Raw genomic sequence first — 18,944 nt, 5'->3', positions numbered from 1 at the left:
GAAAATATAAGCAGCGGAGAAGGGAAGGAAAGAAAATAGAGGAAGGGAGGATAGGGAAAGAGATAGAAGTAAAACAAGGAATAAAAGTGACGTGTAAAATGGGCTGTGTTTTGGTAGTATGATATTAGCAGTTGACTTTGTTGCTAATTGTTGTAATCTATGCCATTGGAACATCTTGCCTTAGATTCTTTTAATTTTACTACCTTGGTCCGTGTAACCAGATGGAAAAACCTGGGAAATATAACACATTTTGGATTTCCTATTAAATTTTATTCCTGTTTTGTGAATTCTGTTGTGCCATTTATTTTTAAGAAAAACTGACAGATTTTTTTCTCTTTAGAATTGTGTTCTTAAAGGAAGTTTACAGAAAAAATAACCAGGTAGTTTAATTTAGTTTAATGTTTTAATTTGTGCTAATAGTCTTTCTCTTACTAAGACTGCTTTGAATTTAAAGATACAAAGAAATGATGCATTCCCTGAAGAACATCATGATGGTAGTGGTGGAATCCATGATTAACAAGTTTGAAGAAGATGAGATACGAAGTCAAGAAAGGCAGAAAAAAATGCAAAAGGAGAAAAACAATAGTTACTGCACAGACAATTGCTCTGATAGCGATGCGTCATTCAATCAGGTGTGTTGTTTAGTTTTGCGTTTATGTCTTGAAATGGTGTTTAATAGTTACTAGCTTCAATACATTCTAATTAGCTAGATTTTTTTCTGCTTTCTAGTTTTAAGATTCAGAAGAAAACAATAAAATAACTTAATATTAAAGATTTAATCCATGAGATAACATCTTCTAGAATTATATGTTCAGTGAATGATTACATTATATGTGAGACTATTCTTAATGAGGTAAGGAAATAAACTAATGGATTTCTGATTTAAAAAAATAGTAACACTTGAAACAAATCTGCTTAAGCTTTAGTTAAATAAAACATCTTATTCCCAATTAATCCTTATTAATCAAAGTTTACATTATAGATGAGATATGAAGATAAAACATTTCCCTTAGCTATTTTCCAGAGATCAAGATTGCTGTGAATTGTTAGTTTTAAAACATTAAGCTTTTATTTTGGTGTGAAGAGATTTGAAGTTTTACGTTCTCTTTCCAGGTTATTGGAATCCTTGTCATTTGGATAAAGCGAGCTATGAGAAAGATAGGCCAGTGGCTAGAGTAGTCCTGATAGAAGACATGAACTTCCACACAGAAACTTTCAGGCCAAATGGAGTCTGTTTGACCTTCGTGTGAATCCTACCTGATATTTTTAGTGAAACATTTCACCTAATTAGCTGTAACACAGGGACATAGCTATAACATAGATCGTAACCATATACCAAAAAGGGATTTGAGGAGAAGGGGGAAACACCAAAAAAGTGTGTATATTGGTCACAGTTACCTTACACAGTCCGAGGGACTTTGTTAATGTGATTAAATTAAGGCTCTTCAGATGGGCAAAGTATCCTGGATGTTATCACAAGGGTCTGTTTAAGAGAGACTCAGGAGGGCCAGTCAGAGAAGGTGCTGTGCAGACTGGAGATGGGGTGATGTGACTGTTAGCTTTGAAGGTGGAAGGAAGCTCATGAGCCACGGAATCGCAGGCAAGGAAATGGGTTCTCCCCAGAGCCTCCAGAAGGAACACAAACCTGCTAATGTGTTTAGACTTCTGACCACCAGAACTGTAAGATAATAAATTTGTGTTGTTTTAAGTCACTAAGTTTATAGCAGCTTGTTACAGCAGCTGTAGGAAACCAATATAACGCTACTGTCCTTACCAGTCACCTGTCTTCTCCACCCTCCACACAAAGGCCAGAGCTTGTCTTCCCTGTTTTTTAATTTCTGGAAAAGAAGATATTGTACCTTCGACTTTGTGTTTGAACTACCTTTTGAGAATATTCTGGGAACAGTCTAAGCTCCATCTTGTTGCTATGCTTTGAATTCTTCCAGTAAGATTTTTTTTGAGTAGCTTTTTTCCTTTATTGGGTGCATGGCCTCTCGACCCTGTCTCTCAGAGTATGTGCTTTCAACTACCCTAATTTATGTGTTGCCCTGATGACTCACATCTTAATCAGAGTATCTCGAGTTCACCCCATTTTCTGGCCTTTCATGAGATCTTCAAAGCTTTTACAATGCTCTTTTTTGGTGAGGAATTCTACTTTTGAGGATTTCATATTCTTGCTGAGGGAATTATGGGACTCTCATCTCTTTTTCAGCAAGATCAGCCAGAACACTGGGATAACCACAGCCCAAACGCTACTTCAGACGTTCCTCCACCTTCTAGCTACCCTCGATTAATAAGATTTTGACTATTGTTATTATTTGTCTTATAAACAGAAAAATATAGGGCCTAAAATCTTAAAAATGCAGAGGTGAAAGGGAAAGGTAGCTGAGCTTAGAAAACGAGAACATAGAAGGATTGATAGTGTAGCTGCCTAGAGTTAGGCCTGAGACAGGTGGATTGTTTGGGGGAGCTGGATAGGTGCTGGTGTGAGCTTTTTTTTCCCGCTTGCTTGTTTAATAGTAATCTCTTGAGACAATTTAAAACCAGAAAAACTGATTTCTTTGAAAAGTGCTAATATTCTCCTTTATGAATACTTAAAGTTTCTTTATACTTCAAAATATTAATAAATTTTTATTGTTACCTCTCCATGGTAACGCTTTTAAAGAAAAGTGCAGAAGTTGTTAAAATATAATGAAAACATCTAAGAAATTAAGAAAAACTGAGTTTACTTGAAAGTGTTTTTAAAACTTTATGTTTTTTTTTGAGTTAGTAACTCCGTTCTGTATTTAAGGCTTATTGAAGGGTGGGTGCATAATTTAAAGAGTTTTAGAGGCACTCAAATTTGAAAAAGTTATTCTACATGAAGCTAATGCATTCTCAGTCTTGGAAACAAACCAGTCTGAAATAAACTCCGGTTCTGCCATTGATGAGCTGTGGACCTTGGCTCCTTAACCTCTCTCTCTGCCTCAGTTTTCTTATCTTTTATAGTGGACGTAGTAACAGAACCTACCTTATGGGGTTGCTTTGTGGATTTAATGGTTTGATGTATGTAAAGCATTTTGAACAATATCTGGCACATACTAAGCACTTATATGAGTGTTCGCTGTTACCGTCGTCATCATCGAGTGGTGTTTCTTTTCTTTCCTTTTTCTTTTAAGAATAGGAAAGAAATCATTGTACAGTTAGACATCTTAAAGCCTGCAGTATCGTTAGGTTCAATATTTATATATTTCTGTTATTTCCTATAGCTGTATTGTTTGAACAACAGTAGTAGTTGTCTTTCTTTGACTGGTTGTATTTCAGTTGTTTATACTGTTTACCAACCAAACATTTAAAATAGAGGTTTTTACGGTAAGTTAATTTTGAGCATGGTTTGATCTTTTTGCTAATTTAAAGTGTAGTCATTGAATAATGTGAATATTCTTTAGTATGTGTTGTAATAAAGTAATTGAGTATGAGAGTTCTGGAAAAATAAAATTATTGAGTACATCTTAGGTTCAATCTTTAGGTAAATTGCATCTGAAAGAGGTGTATCCAAATCTTCTTTTAGCATTTAAGACCTTTAATTTGGATCCATATGGTCAGACAAGAGGACCAAATACATCTGACACTGTCAGTCTGTTCTATTTCTTGCTCTTTTCTGCTTAGACTTTGCTCAGAAATTATTTGCTTAGTTTATACTTCACGCATGTAAATATGTTTAAAAAAACCTTTCCTTTTGGAAGTATTTACCTATATTGATGTCACCAACAGATCTATCTCGTGTTGCTTTACAAATCAAGTTGGCAGACACTGCTCCCCTCCTCAAGAATTTTCAATCTAAGAAATATTTAGAACAGCTAACAAATCTGTATTCAATGAAACATTATCTACCTGCTCTAGTTAAATAAGCTCTTATAGTTAGTTGCTATGGTAATTTATGTTCATCCACTTAGACAGAGAAACACAAAAAGAGACCTTTAAAAAAATAGGTAATGTTTAAGGCAGGTATTAGACTCATTCTGATTTCTAGGGTAGTTCAAATTATTGCTTAACACTTTTTTTTTTTTGAGGAAGAGCCCTGAGCTAACATCTGCCACCAATCCTCCTCTTATTGCTGAGGAAGATTGGCCCTGAGCTAACATCCGTGCCCATCTTCCTCTATTTTATGTGTGGGACACCTGCCACAGCATGGCTTGATGAGTGGTGTGTAGATCCACGCCCAGGATCCAAACCAGCAAACCCCGGGCCACTAAAGCAGAGCGTGCAAAATTAACCGCTATACTACTGGGCCAGCCCTTTTAACATCTTTAAAGAGTAGTTTGTACTGTGTTTAAGAAGATAATTAAAAGAATCTTATAGGGTAATAAGTAGATTAATGAGGCTGCTCCAATCAGATGTCTTTTAAATGCTGTGCTTTTCTAATATGCAATATAACGTGGAGAAAAGGCAAATATGATAGAATTGGGGGACTTCAACTCTTTGGATGTATATTCATCCAACACATATGTATTGGGCATATGCTATGTGCAATATCTGTGTCAGGCACTGCAAAAGTACAAAGATGATTCAGATAGCATTATTTCTTCAAGGAGCTTACTTGAGATAGTAAAGAGATAGGATATGTAGGTAAATAGCAATTGTAAGATAGAAATAATGTCATGGAATTCCAAAGAGGAGTCCTTATAACTAAGAATATCAAAGAGCTGTAGAGGGAAGTATTTCAGATAAGGGAATGGACAAAAGCTTTGAATCAACAAAGACTATGTTGTCATATTTGGGAACCTGTGAGTAGTTTATGTGAAGGATTAGAACAAGAGTTTATGGGGAACAAATTGGAAGGGTAGCTTAAGGCTAGATTATGGCATAAGGGCAAGGATTGTGTCTTAATCGTTATTTATAGTTTCTTGCTATAAAATCATAGTGCCTGGTACATAGCAGGTGTCTAACATGTAGATGCTGAATAAATATTTGAGGAATAAATTAATGCATTCAAAAGCTAAATTGGATTGTATTTTGTAAGTTAAGGGAAAGCATTTTAGGTTTTTGAACAGAAAAGTGTTTGTGAGGGAGATTGACCTGACATTTGTGTGCAGAAGGGCATGAAACGGGGAGAAAGTAGATGTAGGGAGATAAATTAGAAGGCTGTCATGGTAGTTGAATAAGGAAGTAATAACGGCCTGAACTGAGGAATCTTTGTAGGAATAAATAGGGACTCGTGAGAATTATTACAGAGGCAGCATCATTAAAGTTAACTATTGTAGTGTTTTGGAGGCAGTAGTGCAAAGTGGGAGTAGACTCAAAGGTCTAGCTATGGTTTCAAGCCTAGGTGGCTGGAAGGTGATGGTGTCATGAACCATGCCTACGATTGGGGGGACGATCAGGTGTGAAGAATGTGGTGAGTTCATTTTCTTTTTTAGATGTATTGAATTTGAGAAACCAGTAAGGCGCCCTAGTGTTGTAACAGGTAGTTGAAAATGCAGGATTCACTTGGTAGAAACATTGGGGATAACAGAATGCATGTCATCTGGGCAGAGGTGTTACTACTGAAGCCATCAATAGGTGAACCCTTAGGAAACACGTTTTCAGAGGGCCCATAGAGACAGAAGGATGGGTCAGAAAAGAGGGTTATCAAACCATAGTGTGCTGGGTAGGAGCATGGGGGGGTGAATTTCGAGGCAAGAATGATGGTTCTTTAGCTGTAAAGAAGGCTAGAGGGAAGTCAGAGAAGATGAGGACTTAAGAAAAGATCTTTGGATTTGGTGGTCAACAGTTCACCACAGAATAATACTGAGGGAAAGAGGAGGGAAGTTGAAGGCTCACCATGTCGATTAGCCTTGATCATTTCTGTGAAATGAAAGGCAAAGGCATTTTCAGACAGTAAGGGTCGCTTGCCTGGGCTGTTGTTTGCAAGGAGACTAGAAAATGAATTCTTTGTCATGGGGAGCATTTAAGCAAATGAATCTTGTTGAGATTGAAGTATTACCTTTTTATTCACTGCTATTTGACATAATACTGGTTGTCTCACCAATATGAGCTCCCTATAGTTGAGAATGTTCAATGTCTGGCTCCCTATTTATCAGGGCTGTAGAACATGCTTCTTCATTGGAAAAGAAGCTGGATTAGAGTGGAAATCTGTGGAAATCAGTGAATTATACTTTTAGGTTGCTTAATCTTGAATGGGCAGTTGATAGTTGGAGTCAGCTATTTTGTATTTTCTAGTAGAAAACTTCCTGAGAAACATGAGATTTACTTCAAATTTTTAAATTTTATTAATGATAAAAGATTTCACAATTATCTTCCCCCTTAATTCTTATAATGATGCTTACAAGACAGATGCTTTCATATATACTTATATTTCCTGTTAGTACTTATCATTAGTGAATTTTAACTGCAGTATAATAAACTCAGAATTATAGCTCTGTTACTTAACATGCAATACTTTTAATTTTAAAAGGTAACATGTGCAGACTTTTCAGCAGTTGAACTATATACTTTTAGAAAGGAGTAAAACTCAGGACACTTTCAAGACTTTTAAAAAATTTTGTGTTAGTTTGAACTATCAGGCTATTTTGTATTTGTTATGGAGTGGCTCTATGTGCCCTGTATTGTTAGGGACATTGTAACATGGTGCGAAGACTGGCTTTGGAGTCATTCTTGTATTAAACAAATGTGTACTGAGTGCCTACTCTGCATCAGGCACTGTTTCAGGTATTGGGGATACTATAGTGAAAAAGACAAAATTCTAAGTGATAAGAGGGCAGCCATGGAAAGCTCTGGAGGAAGGGCATTACCAGGCAGGAGGAATGGCAATGGCAAAGGTTCTTAGGCTAGGGTGAGCTTGGTGTCTTCCAGAGATGGAAAAAAGGTCAGTGTGACTAAAGACTGGAGAACAGAGGGGAAGAAGGGTATGAGTGAGAGAAGCAGAGGCCAAATTATGTAAGTAAACTTTTATATTTGATTCTGAGTCAAGTGGGAAGTCTTTTGCAGGGCTGAAGTAAGGGAGATGAAGGGATTTGATTTATAAGTTTGGGAAGCTCCATGTGACTACTGCTGGAGAAGGGAGCAGGATGGAGTCAGAGCAGAAGCAGGGAGACCATATAGGGTAGTTTGAAGTAGTCTAGACTAGAGTGGTTGGCACCTCAGCCACGGTTTTATCAGGGAAAGGGTAGTGGGTAGTTGGTGCTAAGGTATGTGAAACTCGTGGGTTATCTTGCAGGACTTAATGATATTGGATGTAGGAAATGAGGGAAAGTGAGGAGTTGAGATTGACTCCTATTTTTGACCTAAGTCAAAGTCTGGGTGGATGGTAGTGTCATTTACCAAGATGAGGAAGTTTGAGGGAGGAGCAAGTTTGACATAAAAAGAAAATCAAGAATTCTATTTTGAACAAGTTAAGTTTGAGGTGCCTGTTAGACATCCACGTGGAAATGTCGAGAGGATAATTATATATGTAACTTTGGTGATGAAGTGGCTGATAGAAATTGGAGTCATCTTGATACACTTACAGAGCTGGCTGAGAACACCTCAGGAGAGAGGATAGACGGTGAAGAGAAGAGGCTCTCTGATGAGGGTGGAAGCCTGAGTTCTGATAGCTGGCTGGCTTGGAGAAGTTGTTTAACCTCTTCTTTTCATATTTCTCACATTTCATAGAGCCATTGTGAACTGGATAGTATAGGGCTTGTTACATAATAGATAAGAAATGGCAACTATTATTATTGCTATTTTTGTTGTTTTTAGATGATGATTTTAGGTATTATTCATATTTAAATTGCCTTTGGCTGGAAAAAAACCCTTTCCTTTTCCAAAATAGCTTATGGTCTACTGTAAACTTTTTTCTAGATGGAAGTTTTTACTTCATGGAATTTTTCACCAAAGAGGAAGCCTGGAGAAAGGCTAAGGAAAAGTACAGGAAAGAAAAGGAACAAAAAAATTCAAGCCACATTGTAGCTATGCCTAGGGTACTGTTAGTGCTTTCTTGTTTGTTTTATCTTTCTCTTTCATACAGCTCACATTTCTGGGTACAAAACATTTTGACTTTACATCTTTCGAGTCTCGTAATGTTCTAATGCAATTGCTTAGCAAATAATAGTTTTCATATACATGAGGGTACACTGTTCTGCTGGGACGTTCAGTTCCCATTTAAATGCCTTGGGAAACAAAAATTCTAAATTTGCTGCCAAATCAAAATAGGTCAGCCCCTTTTCTTGTTCAGAATGCATTTTGTGCTTGGAATTATATTAAAAAGTCATTTATAGCAATATTTCCAAAAGTCTACTAAATAAATTAATGTTCTGTCAATTGCGTTACAGAGTTACAAATTTTGTCAAGGAAAATTACAATTGATTTTAGACCAGTTGGATCCTGGGCAACCTAAAGAGGTAAGTTTAAAGGATAGCTGTCAAGTTCAGTCTGATATATATATATGTTTATAATAGATTATGATCAGTGGCAGCTGGGCTGTTTATCTTGAAGATAGGCCTTTATAATTATGACAGTGCTAGACATCCCTGCTAGACTTTCTGATCTTGAAATCAAAGGTCACAGAGTAAGGGAGAATTGTCATGGTTTGTAAGAGGAAATTTTTATTTCTAGTTTCAATTTTGAAGGGATGAAGTTATGAGCAGTTGTCCCCCAAACTGTTCTTCACTGTTGCTTTGTATGTAGTCTTTTAGTGATTTCTTTGAAGAAAAAAGAAATCTTCATTTAATGCTCTTTCTGTTTCTAGAAAATGTGAGCAACTTGGATACATACCTTCATTTATTAGAAAAAGAATTTAAAGAAGCAATTTTATTGGGGGCCAGCCTCGTGGCTGAGTGATTAAAGTTCTGTGTGCTCCGCTTCGGTGGCCCGGGTTCGCAGGTTCAGATCCTGGGCACTGACCCACTCCACTCATCAGGCCATGCTCTGGAGGTGTCCCATGTACAAAAGAGAGGAAGATTGGCACAGATGTTAGAGCAGGGTTAATCTTCTTCAAGCAAAAAAGAGGAGGATTGGCAGCAGATGTTAGTGCAGGGCAAATCTTCTCACAAGAAAAAAAAAATAAGCAATTTTATTGAATTGTGTCTGTTTATATTTTAAAAGATTATAAATTATTGTTTATGAAATCTTATTTTGTTTGAAAGTCAGTCTGGAATAGAAAATATGGTAGGATTTTTGAAGTATCTAAGCTTGTGTATATCTTGCTATTTGGTGTAAATTTTTGAAATTTTCTTCAACTTTTCATTTTAAACTAAATGAATAGTTATGATTTACTCCCACTGATTTTCGAAAAAATCACAGAATTTTTTTCCTCTCAGCATTTTGCTGTCTGATTTATTTTCTAGGTTCTTGGTAAAGGTAATGTTTCAAAGGATACTGGAAATGGGACTTGACTTTTATGTGACAGTCTTACTGTCTTCTGGTGGATCCTTGGAAATCCATACTTGTTCAGAAACCTTTATTCTACTTCTGCAAGTAGTAAATTCTTAATGGGATTTTGTCCTAAAAATTAACTAAAAAGGAGAAATTACTTAATGTTTTTGAGCTCTCTCTGTAGTGCCCCTAATCCCTGTCACAAATAAAGTTGTCTTTAAGAGTTGTTTTATATGGATATATAGACACTTTTAAATACATATGTATTGTCTTTTTCACCAAGCGTTTTTACCTAAAACTTGACGCCCTGGTTCAGCATGTCTGGTTTCCTGAGGTCTTAGCTCTTGTCTCTGATTCTTCACCTTTTTTTTTTTTTTAAATATCATTAGCTGTCAGTGATTTCAGCTGGGAAACACCCAGATTTTGAGGGACAGTTGGATTCAATGTGTTATTGCTCACTAGCTGGAGAGGGAGTCGGGGAAGCCTTGCTCCGTTCATAACTAGAGTAGAGCTTTTCTTCAGTGCTGTCCCTTAGGTCATACGGTGTTGAGTGAATTCTGACTGGATTTGGAGAAGGATGATTAAGAAGTAAACTTTCTGTGAAAATACAGAAATTCGATTTTCCATCATGCTGCTGAATGACTTTTTTTTCCTACCTCAGTGGTTAGAGGCAGTTAGAAGAAAATATGGTGTAGCAGTGAAAACAAGTTCAAATTAATTGTTTTGTGAGAATTGTTCACATATCCTGAAATGGGAATGCTTCACCAGGGGCATGTCTGAGCAACGTTTTTAAAACTAAAACTCTCAAACAGTAGGACCACCTATGGGGGCCTACTCAAGTGGGGAAAGTGTGGGACAAGGACCCTGGAAAACCTTGCCCTGGTGATTCAGATTCAGCAGCCATCCTTCCTCCTTTTCCACTTAGACGTGTGACCTAGAGTCTAATACACTTAGTCTTTTAACTTTTGTTTGCATAAAACAGTGTTCTTTTTCTCTGCTTAACAGTTAGTTTAAAAAAATGAGTTCTCAAGAATTGTTTTATAAAAGGGCATCTGATTCTCATCAATTGGCTCTTTAAAACAATTATTCAGACTGCCTTTCATTGTGTGTTAGATATTGGAGAATTGGTATTCTAGTGGCTGGGTATTAATAAAAATCTTCTTTTACAAAATTATAGGTGAGATATGAAGCCTTGCAAATGTTATGTTCAGCTCCGCCATCTGATGTACTGAACTGCGAAAATTGGACCACTCTCTGTGAGAAACTGACAACGTGTCTTTCAGATCCTGATCCTGTGTTTAATGTAAGGAAATGCTTATAGAAGTATTAAAAATAACTTGTTTCCCCACTATTCTAGAAACAAATAGAATATGATGATTTTCTCCAATAGTAGCTCAAATATTCCTGGAATTTCAGTTCCAGCTTTTGAATTGTCAAGATTTTCTTTAAAGGAATTAATTTACTATTTCACATTTAGATTCAAAGGATGGTCAATATCATACTTCATTGCCAAATAATAGTAGACTATGTTAATTTGTGCATTTTGTTTTATCTTGTGAAGGGATATCCAAATGTGTCATTGTTTTTTTTTTTTCTTTTTCTGCTTTTTCTCCCCCAGTCCCCCCAGTACATAGTTGTATATTTTAGTTGTAGGTCCCTCTAGTTGTGGTATGTGGGATGCCGCCTCAGCATGGCCTGATGAGCAGTGCTGTGTCCACGCCCAGGATCTGAACCGGCGAAACCCTGGGCTGCCGAAGTGGAGTGCGCCAACCTAACCACTCAGCCACGGGGCTGGCCCTGTCATTGTTTTTGAATTAAGAAAAATATTTTAAAAGAATATTTTAAATGTTTTTGAAAGAACTCATGATATATGAAAATCTGAACTTAAAGTGATTAATTAGAATTTATTCTCAAGAGTCCATAAGAATTTTCTTTATACATTTAAGTGTCTATTTAGAGATTGCTTAACTGCCTAAAAAGAGAAGGTAGAAAATGGTCAGGCTAAGAGTTTAGAAGATGATTGAGCTGAATCAGAAAGCAAATATAGAAAATTCCAAAAATTGTAAAATTATGAAGTCAGTAGAGAAGGGATTTTATGTAAAAAATGATTTGCATATGACTTGTCGGGAACACTTATTATATGATGAAAGGTAAGATTATGTTAAAAAGTGCAGTGATTCTATGCATAATATCTATGATGTGAATTAAAAAAAATCCTGACTGTATTCCAGCATCATGTTTAAGTACAAATCAGGTTTTTTTAGAGGGTCTATCTTTTTCCTCAAAATTGATGTATTAATGAAGGAAAATTTGGCTTTAAAATTGATATAGTGGTTTATACAGAATTTTTTAAGACATTAGTACAAGAGTTAAATTTTGCTAAATATTCAACAAATCTGTATTGAATACCTACAATGTGCATCATTCTAGTTTACACGCTGAGAACACACTGAGTTAAGGCAGGCTTTGCCTTCATAGAACTTACGTTCTAGAAGAGGAGACAGACAGTGAACAATTATAAAGAAAAATCTCAATACACTTGTCTGTTTAAAATCATGCTCTTCCATCAATGAAGATGTATAATGGTTGGGAAATAAGTAGTTTGTTATTTTTATAAGGGGGGACAGGTGTTTAATTACCTAATACCTGGATGCAGTTCAACCTTACTAACACCAGAGGGTGATGCAGACTCCTGTAAAAACTCCACAATCCAAGAACTTCAAGGGGGAAAAGGATATTTCAGGGTCACCTTTAACATCCCTCGGGTAACAGGAAATACAAGGTTTCCTTTATTTTAAAAATTATATAACAACTTTGTAAACATAGTAGAGATGCTAATGGGTCAGTATAAGTGGCTTTATTTAGCCATTGTAGATTATTATGCAGCAGGAGTCAGTGCCAGTACTTAAGTTAATAAAATTGCAAAAAGTTGTTATAGAGGGGAAATGGTAATAGAACCAATCATTTTTGAATAGAAAAGAAGCTATGGCGTTCTTTTCGTTTTGAGTTTGTGCTTGGTCCACCTTCTTAAGTTTGATTCTGCTTCTTCGTTTCCTACTCTAAGAAACTCGTACGTGTAACTCAGTGAAGCCTATAGTGTTTGAAAAGTGTGACAGATAGTTATCAATTTCTGCAGCTGTAAAAATAGACTCCCCAAAGTATTTAATATCCTGTGTTCAGTAGGAATCTCTTGGGATTATTAGAAGATATTTGTAGTCATTTGGGTAATCACTTTTTGCAAGCATGTTATCCTAATATTTGAAATAGCCAAGGTTATTAGTTTTTTTCCACAGGGTAGAACATTTGAGGGAATTTTACATTTTTATTTAATGATAAGTTGAATTTCACTATTAGGATTAATTTCAACATAATATTAAAGTTGATATAATTAAAATAATGATAATAGCTATCATTTCTAAGTACCTCCTATTGCCAAATACTGTTCTAACTACATCCATTATCTCATTTAATTCATTTACCTTGTGATGGTTTCTACTTTGTTTTAATAATGTAGAATTTTGAAAAGATGTAATATTTTTCTTGGGAACAGGCAAAATTATTAGAGTTCTAAATGTTTAGTTGCTGAAACTACCCATGTAAGCAATTAAAAAAAAAATGTAGGATTTGAAAAGGAGTGGGTTTTTTGTCTTTTGTTTTTCCTTTAGCACTTCTACTGCTTCCTGGTCTGACACCATTATGTTGTACCTTCCTCTGCCAACCCTCACTGTCTCCATGTCTGTATCCACCATCGCCAGATTTTACAAGAATATACTGCTGTCTTAGATTTAACATTAGTTTTGGTCAATTTTACTTTTTGCCCACAATTACAAGAATGTGACATTTTTGTAGATACATTACTTCTCAAGTTTCTGAATGCTTTATTTTGTGTTTATAAGTTTTTCACTATGTGAGAAATGATCTTTTTTCATCTCTACTCTATTTTCGTAAGAATCTTGGACTCCCATCTTTTGTTTCACTTCCATAGGACCGGATTTTAAAATTCTATGCACAGACATTTACACTTTCACCATTACATATGACGAAGGAAATTTATACGAGCTTGGGTATGTTTATTAAAACATTTTTAAAATGTTTTTTCTTTGATTTATCCTCAAGAAAAATGCATAAGAAATAACTTTTTCAGAAAGCACTGTAAATGAATAGTAGTCATATTTTTTTTACTTTGTCTTTTCAGCCAAATATTTGGAGTTATACTTTCTTTCCAGAGAAAATCATAGTCCTACTCTTTCAACTGGTGTTGATATAACTAATCCTAATGTTATCCGCTTGCTTAAAAAGGTATTCATTTGCTGCAATATGCTTTTATTTTTATTGAAATAGTTCTATATTTAAGAATTCTAATTTTTTTGAGAACTGTTATGCACTGCCTTGTAGGTTCGTCTTCTAAATGAATATCAGAAGGAGGCTCCATCTTTCTGGATTCGTCACCCAGAGAAGTGAGTCCCCTAATTTATACCAACATAAAATACAGAAGTGTTATTAACCCCACATGCATTTCAAAGAGAAAGAGTAGAGACAGTCTTAATTGATTTACATAATTTGGAAGGGATGAATAAGGTTTATCTTTTGGCTTTTTCTGTGTTTTGACCTTAGCTATGTGAATTGCTCTATGCAAGTACCATTTTCCACCATTTATTTATCCCAACAATGTAATAAAAGGGTGTCGTAGCCTCAGGTTCTTTCATTATTGGTTTTTGGTACTTTGGGCAAGCTCCTTAAATGTTCTTTAAACTTTTTCCTTTTGGTTCTAAATGTTTGAATAAGGTTTTGAGAGCAACTGTGAGTCTAAAAAGGAAAGTTAAATTTGTAGAGCCTGTTTTGAGGGAGAAAGAATGTAAGTTTTTAAAGCAGAAAAAATTGGTGTGAATCACACCTCTGCCATTTATTGAAATATTAAAAAAAAGTTTCTAAAGATTACTTATCACTTTATGATTTCATAAATATAAAATATATCATCAGTACTATTTAGAGTTTGTTTTTTCTAAAATCACTTCTTTCCCAAACGTTAAGGTATATGGAAGAAATTGTGGAAAGTACTTTGTCCTTATTATCAGTTAAACATGATCAAAGCCATCTTGTCTTACAAAAGATTTTGGATCCAATCTACTTTCTTGCATTGGTTGATACCAAGGCTGTGTGGTTCAAAAAGTGGATGGTAAGGAAAAATGGCATATGTTTGTATACCTTTCAGTGCATTGCTATATTGTTTCAAAGAATTGCTAATATTTGAGTGTTTACTGTGTGGTAAGAGTTGTAATTGCTTTTACATGTGTTAACTCATTTAATTCTTATAACAATCTATGAGGTAGGTGGTGTATTACCCCATTTTACAGATGCAGCAACTGAGGCATAAAGAAATTAAGTAACTTGCTTAAGATTGTTTACGTAGTAAGTGACAGCCCCAGAATAGGATTTTAAATGGTAATTCATTTGAATCTATTAAAGCGAATGACCTATCCAAAATCTGGTCTTCTTTAGTTTAAAAGCTTCAAATTTCCTAAGCAAATGTGGTAGAACATGACAGTTCAGTGCTCATTTGTCTCTGGCTTAGGAGCAAAGCCTGAAAATGTCGCTTCATTTGCCTCCTCCCGAACCTGCAGTTTGGAAAATGTGTTTGATGCCTGCATTTTTTAATGCCTGATTTCCTGCAGAGCTCACCACTGTCCTGGAACTAAAACTAATATTAAGAGTAAAGAAATCGGATGCTGTTCCCTCTCTCATCTGCTGTTGAATGAGAGTGGTCTGTGTCTGACAGTGCTGGTGTTGGCTTGTGTTCTCACATCTTTGTCCCTCTTAACCTGCCTGCTGGACACTGTGGGTTTGTTGCTGTGGGGAAGGGAGAGGCTAGGGCTGTGACTTGCCACGCAAAGCACAACATGTTCTTTTACTGCTCAGCACAATTTGGACATTGTCTAGCAGATGGCTTTCTTTTCTTTTTGTTATATAAACTATATAATAATGCCCAATTAACCAAAACACAATTCTGTCCAGTACTTAGCCCTTACCTCGCTTGTATAGTATGTGTTCGATAAGTGTTTGCTCAATTTAAGCTGAACCCTTTGTTCCTCACATCTGACACTTGACCCTTTTCTTAATTTTATCTTGATTATCAAATTACACTGTTATTGTACAAAATATACAAAATATGTAAAAGCATAAATAAAATTAAATTTCTCTAATTCTACAACACAGGGATAACTATTATGATTTTGTTTTATGTAGTTATATTATGTATACTTTAAAATTTATCTGTTTAGGTATTTTTTTAACAAAAATCATATTTTACTAACTTTATAATTAACTTTTTTTACTTTTTTATTGTCACTATTTGACTCTTAAGAGAATGAAGCAGATCACAGGAAAACTAATCTAACCAATAGAAAATTATTAAAAACAAGCTCCCTGAGTGTGTTCTAGGAGTAATGAAAATTCATCAGGTTCTCCTACATTCATCTAGGGCAGAGGTTGGCAAACTTTTTAGATAAACAGCCAGACAGTAAATATTTTTGGCTTTGTGGGCTGTACTGTCTCTGTCGCAACTATTCAGCTCTCTGTTGTAGCCCCAAAGCTTCTATAAATAATCTATAAATGAATGGACATGACTGTGTTCCAATGAAACTTTACATACCAAATGAGGTGGCAACTGAATTTGGCCTGAAGGCTGTAGTTTGGTGAATGGTCTGTGGGTTCCACTATAAGGAGTTCTTATCAGAACATATTGTAGGCCAACATATTTCTCTTACTAAAGCTGAAAAAAGGATTAGTTTTTGAAAACATTTTAAGCTACAGGGGTTAAAACATACAGGGTTTTGATTAACTCTCAGTTAACCAAAACTTCATTTAATTAAGCTCTGTTTCTCAGAATTCTGATAGTTTTTACTGAATATTATTCTGTTTAATTTTATTCTTAAGTGAAATGAAGAAATTACATTGAACACTAATGATATCTAACATAATTTAATTAAATAATATTTACGTATATTTTCTCCTTGCTTTGTACAATGCATAAAAAGCATGTGTTAATCTCATCTATGTTTAGCTCCAAGGAGAGAGTTAATTCTTTTTGTCACTTTGAATCATTTTAAGAATATGATTGGCAGAGAATGATTAAGATTCTGTCCCTTGGGCCAGCCCTGGTGGCCTAGTGGTTAAGTTTAGCATGCTCCACTTTGGCGGCCTGGGTTCAGTTCCTGGGTGTGGACCTACACCACTCAGCTGTAAGTGGCCATACTGCAGCAGTGGCTCACATACAAAAAGAGGAAGATTGGCAACAGTGTTAACTCAGGGCGAATCTTCCTCAGGAAAAAAGAAAAGATACTGTCTCTTTAGAGCATTTTAACCTTGGCAGATTCCTAGATATGTAGACAGTACAGTATCCTCTTCATTTTGAGGATTGTGAACCCCCTCTCCTCCCACTTTTGTATCTTTCCTTTAGGCTCTGTCATACACTGGCGGTCAGATATGTTTTTCGGTGGTGGTTTTGAAATAGCTTAGCATGGAAACTCAGCACAGTTGAGTGATAGAATGTTCTTCTACTGGTCTGTCCACGAATGATCCAGTTTTTTGATATAATTTGCATTCTTGTGGTTGCTATGCTCATAATCCATTGTACATATAAAAACCTGTTTTTCACTATTACAATAATTTAAAACTGAGTTACTGTGTAATTTATGATATTGGAATGATGCAGGAAAGATAGAGTTTGAATGATATAGCTTGAATACTAAATATCACTTTTCTTCTAATTTTAGCATGCATATTATAGCAGAACTGCGGTACTAAGACTTCTTGAAAAGAAATATAAGTCTCTGGTAAGTCTATATGTCTGTTCTTATGTTGAGAAATAATGTCACACAAAGATATATATGGTAATAACTTGATTGTGCAAAATTGAGTGATAATTAATATTGGATAATGGAGCAATCCTCCTTTTATGAGACTTTTAAACTACCATTCTGTGAACATAAAAGGATAAAAGTAGAGACTTAAAATACAGTCAGGATAACAATTAGGAAATATGTAGCAGCTCCATAGTAAATTGGGCTGCCAACAAGCTAGTTTGAGATAAGCCATATTTTTAAGTATTATCATATAATTTAATTCAGATCAGGTATTTGTAAGGGAGTTAGTTCTGTAAAATATACCCATGCTTTTGACTGAAAGTTGCATGAAAAAACTCAGAGGGATAAATGCTTTTGCATTTGCAAAAATTGATTCAAGATACAACAAATATAAACTAATACCGTAAAATATCTTAGCAAAATTTTCTACATTTATTGCTCTTAGTAGAACAATGTGTAAGAGCACTGAAAGGAACTGAACAGAAATCAGCAAGTCTAATAAATAATAAGACAAACATGAGAAACATGAAATTTATTAAAATATTTAAGAATACTAATATGACTTTGAGATGATAAATATGGTTTATAGAGTTAGAATCTTGAGTTTAGAAGTCAGGTGAAAGGAAAGATTCCTGGAATTGTGAATTTCTGGGTGTGCATGATGCAGCATAAAATGAAAAGAGAACAATAATTGTTTTGTGTAAGAGAACTGAGCTTCAGAAAGGAGAAGAGAGGGATATTGAGTGATAGGACAGCAGTTTCTTTGTGGAGGAATAGGTGCTTAAAAATCTGTAGAGAAACTGAATTGAAACAAAGTCTTTCCACATCTCGTTTCTCTCCCATTTCTATTTTAAATGAATGTTGTTGCCATATGAGCATAGACTGATCTCGTTAGAACAGAGAAAGGGGAAAAAACAGAACAGAGTAACTTTCCCCCACCATAGTTTGACATACAAATAATAACTCACTGTCGCTATCACAAGGGCCCCAGTGAAAATATTTCAAATATATTTCTTATAGATCAACTCTTAAAATCTGTACATTATTTGAAAAGCTAATTATGCTACAATCAATTTTTAGCCTGCAAATATTTGCTGTATTATAAACAACTTCAGTATTTTGTCAACTTGGTCAGATATTTTATTTCATGTACATAATTGGTCCAACTTAAACCTCATTTTCTCTTAAAACTTTTCTAAAGGTACAAAATATCAAAAGATTATTTATGGTATATATTTTTTAAAAGTAAACTTGGCCTAACTTTTGAGAAGAAACATTGGAACAAATGGATGCAACATCTGTTTGTCCCCATTTTCTTTTCAGAATCGAGGATCAGATTTTGTATTTATAGTGGAAACTTTGGACCACTACATGGATTTGTCTTTTGTTCTATGCGACCCTTGCATAAGGACTTTAGTCATAGCAGCCTGCTTAGCGCGATGACCTGTTAAGGCATTCCCTCTAGCGTCTCATTGGTACTGTCTGATAACATTTTCTGCAACAATGGAATGTCTGCGTTGTCCGATAGGGTAGCTACTAGTTATATGTGTCTACTGAAAACTTGAAATGTGATTAAGGAAACTGAGAAACAATTTTTAATTTTAATTTAAAACTAATATGTGGTTAGCGGCTACTCTATGCAATTCTATCTGTTACATTTATGACATTTTCAGTAGGTAGCATTAGGGAATTTATGTACATGCTACCAATTTTTAAAGGAGATGTCTGAGGAAGTTCAGAGCTTTGTTT

General features: G+C 35.2%; 1 protein-coding gene across 9 annotated transcripts in view; it reads left to right on the top strand.

The window, feature by feature from the left end:
- The window catches only part of TBC1D32 (TBC1 domain family member 32), a 178,783-nt gene that overhangs the window by 16,303 nt on the left and 143,536 nt on the right, over positions 1-18,944 (top strand). For 8 of the 9 annotated variants that reach the window (XR_011497821.1, XR_006519202.2, XR_011497822.1 and 5 more), the window contains exons 4-11: positions 455-632; positions 8,292-8,360; positions 10,511-10,636; positions 13,319-13,397; positions 13,529-13,632; positions 13,729-13,790; positions 14,365-14,509; positions 17,106-17,165. Coding sequence is in view for 6 of the 9 variants with exons in the window: in XM_044757204.2 (XP_044613139.1) it covers positions 455-632; positions 8,292-8,360; positions 10,511-10,636; positions 13,319-13,397; positions 13,529-13,632; positions 13,729-13,790; positions 14,365-14,509; positions 17,106-17,165 (823 nt within the window). In the remaining 3 variants the exon portion in view is untranslated. The remainder of the gene's footprint in view (positions 1-454; positions 633-8,291; positions 8,361-10,510; positions 10,637-13,318; positions 13,398-13,528; positions 13,633-13,728; positions 13,791-14,364; positions 14,510-17,105; positions 17,166-18,944) is intronic. The other variant, XM_044757205.2, reaches the window with a different exon arrangement.

This window comes from Equus asinus, chromosome 24 (assembly GCF_041296235.1).
Source record: "Equus asinus isolate D_3611 breed Donkey chromosome 24, EquAss-T2T_v2, whole genome shotgun sequence".
Classification (NCBI taxonomy): Eukaryota; Metazoa; Chordata; class Mammalia; order Perissodactyla; family Equidae; genus Equus; species Equus asinus.
Note: the sequence above shows the minus strand (reverse complement) of the source record. Positions and strands in the feature narration are given on the sequence as shown.